We start from the raw sequence: 2990 nt of genomic DNA on the forward strand, positions 1-2990 counted from the left end.
GTTATAATTTGTTTCATTCTAGAGGCATAATTCATGTTTATTCCCTTAATTTTTTATGGTGGTTGTGAGATCGGACAACTTTACTGAACCTGAATAGAGATTAATTACTGAAATTAACAGATAAAATATAAAAGTTTTTCCTTAAGAAATGTTTCATAACTATCCAGACATTATAAAGATTTCACATGTAAAATTTCAAAATTTTTGGATGCATAAAAGTATTTTTAATGTTAAAATGAAAATTATTTTGCATGATAGATAGATAAGATGTGAAAAGAAAAAAAAAGGCACGAGAGAGACATTGCTTTACAAACTTTAAGACTTAATAAAAAAATGAGATATTTTGAGTATGAAAGCATTGTAATGTTTACTGATAAGCTGCCAAAATCCATTAACATTTGCATACTAATTTAAAAGTTATAGCATGAAAACTATGACAAGCACAAAATGGTTACGAAGTCAGTCTCAGGGACCAAGCCCAGGTTGAAAGAGTTAATATGTTTGTAACAAAAGGAATTTTTTTTTTTTTTAAGACTTTTCACTTTGGAATATGAAAAGTTGATAATCATATAATTAAATTATAATTTTACTTGTCTTTGCTCGAAATAAGGAAAGTAAAACACAAGCACACAAAGTACATACTTTTGGCACTTTAAAAGTGTTAGATTTAAAATTTAGTTAATTTAAACTTTTCCAGATCTGGTGGTTATAGCTGATTTCCATTGATTTTTTTTCCCTTCTCACAATAGAAATACTTATTCAAATTGTATGAAACTTGAAACAAACTTACTGAATAGTATATAATTTTAGCTTAAAAAAAATTCATATAATTTGATATAGTTTTCTATAATTTTTTGTTGCAAAGTATCCAAAATGTTTTGTGAAACACGTTTTTAAAAAAAAACATTACAAATACTTCCTTTCATCTCAGAATTTTTTTATTGTTAATAAGAATGTTGATTGACTTTCATTTACACATTTCTTTTGATACTTTATTTTTCCTATTGCTTTATTCACCACTTCTGGCTATTATGAAACAAAAACATGGCAATGGTTGAGAAACACTTATTAGTGACCTGAGACCTGACCCTTCAAAATGACATTATGTTAGGCTAAGCAACAATATCTTTATTAACAGTATTTTTGGCCAAATCCATTTATATATAATACGCATACTTTCTTCTCAATAAATTATATGTTTCTTTTTATTTATTTATATTGTTTGAATATGATGAACTTAAAAGTATTCAATAAATAAGGATTTGAGTCATCAGAATATTTTTCCATATTCCCTTTTGTGATGTCACATCATATTACTGAACAATTACTAATGAAGCTTAGCTTTAAAAAAATTAAGTTAGTAACTAAAAATGATTGAATAGAAGCGATTGTAACCTCTAAGAATAAAATAATGGTTTTAGCAGTGGTTTGTCAACTTATTACTTAGTTGGAGCTCCCATAAGGGTAAACTAAGAATTCTAGTACAAAGTTTACAACACTTAGAAATAAACCACAGCTCAGGGTATTTTTTTATAGTTTAGTTTGAATATTCTTTCCAGTCTTGATAATTTCATTTTGTTAGATTAAATATGTTTGAAAGCTACAGGAATATTCTATGACAAGACATTAGATAGGTTTGGTTAGGTTAGTATGGTAAGCGATGACAAATTTTTTTGGATGAAATGTTTTTTGTTTTTTTATTGAATATATTGTTAAGTTTATCATATTCAAACATCAAACACAAATAAAAGAACTTTCTATTTATTGAAAACTATATTTATCAGATATAAATTGATCTTGACCTAGAATATTATTGACAACAATTCATGATAAAATGCATGACAATGGCAATGAAGACACTGTTTTGAAAGATTGGGTCTTTGGTCAAGGATAAATCTTTGTTGGTTTTGGAATGTTTTATATGATTTATAGTTGAAGGTGGTGACTCCTTCAGTTGAGAAAATTTAGTATCAATAGTAATATATTAACGAACACAAAGAAAGTTGAAACTGACTGAATGTTTAAATGGAACTTCTGATCAATAATATAAAAAAAAGGAATTCTAAGATGAAAGGAACTATTTTAATGTTCATTCAAAACAATGTCTCGTAACAAAATTTTTAAAACTTCCAAACCTAAAAAATTGTAGAAATACTAAATCAAAGTATATTAATATTTTAAAGCAAAAGCTAGATGCTATGTATAATTGTCCTATGTTTCATGCAATTTGATTAATTGAGAACATAAAATATAAGTGGATACTAGATAAAATTGAAGTATTATACTTTGTGTAAATGCATTTCAATAATAATATAAGAATATCTATTTTTTAATGTTATTCAAAGCATTAAATATACCTTTTGTTTTAACACTTTAAAGAGTCCAGATGGGAAATATATTGCTAGTGGAGCCATTGATGGAATTATCAAGGTCTTTGATATTTCAACTGGAAAACTAGTGCACACTTTAGAAGGTATGAGTTGTACAATTGTGTTTTTGCATTTATTTAAAATTTTATATTAATTGTAAAACACATCAGAAATGCAGTTAAAAAATAACTGAAACACATTTATGATATCACTTAACCCTTTTGCAATGGGCTTGTGAGCTCCATGTTCCCCAAGTGAGTTACAACTTATAATGGTGTGCATAGTAGTTAGACGCTGTTCAAAAGGCTATAAAACAATAAAATTTAATTATAAATACAGGTATACTGTTAGAAGTTTAAAGCTAGGATAAATGAATGTAGTTTCATGTTACAATTTGAAGTCTAGAAAGTAAAATGGGTAATTTAGATTCATTTCCCTTTTTTTTTTTTTTTTTGGTGGTTATGGAGTTGGCCAAATTGACCAACCTTGTATAGAATTAGGGTAGAGAAAATAATGAAATGTATTTAGGAGGTTTTAGATATTACACAAATGAAGTTTGATACTTTTGAGATGAAGAATAGTATTTTTAATCTTAACATGAAAATTACTTTGCACATGGAC

The 2990-nt window shown here is 26.6% G+C and overlaps 1 protein-coding gene across 1 annotated transcript in view; it reads left to right on the forward strand.

Annotated features, from left to right (window-relative positions):
* LOC106478849 (WD repeat-containing protein 61-like) overlaps positions 1–2990 on the forward strand; it is a 31469-nt gene that overhangs the window by 20015 nt on the left and 8464 nt on the right. Inside the window, exon 7 of the mRNA XM_013939422.2 lies at positions 2380–2473. Coding sequence (XP_013794876.1) covers positions 2380–2473 — 94 coding nt within the window. The remainder of the gene's footprint in view (positions 1–2379; positions 2474–2990) is intronic.

The sequence above is a fragment of the Limulus polyphemus genome, unplaced genomic scaffold (genome assembly GCF_000517525.1).
Source record: "Limulus polyphemus unplaced genomic scaffold, Limulus_polyphemus-2.1.2 Scaffold254, whole genome shotgun sequence".
Taxonomy (NCBI): domain Eukaryota; kingdom Metazoa; phylum Arthropoda; class Merostomata; order Xiphosura; family Limulidae; genus Limulus; species Limulus polyphemus.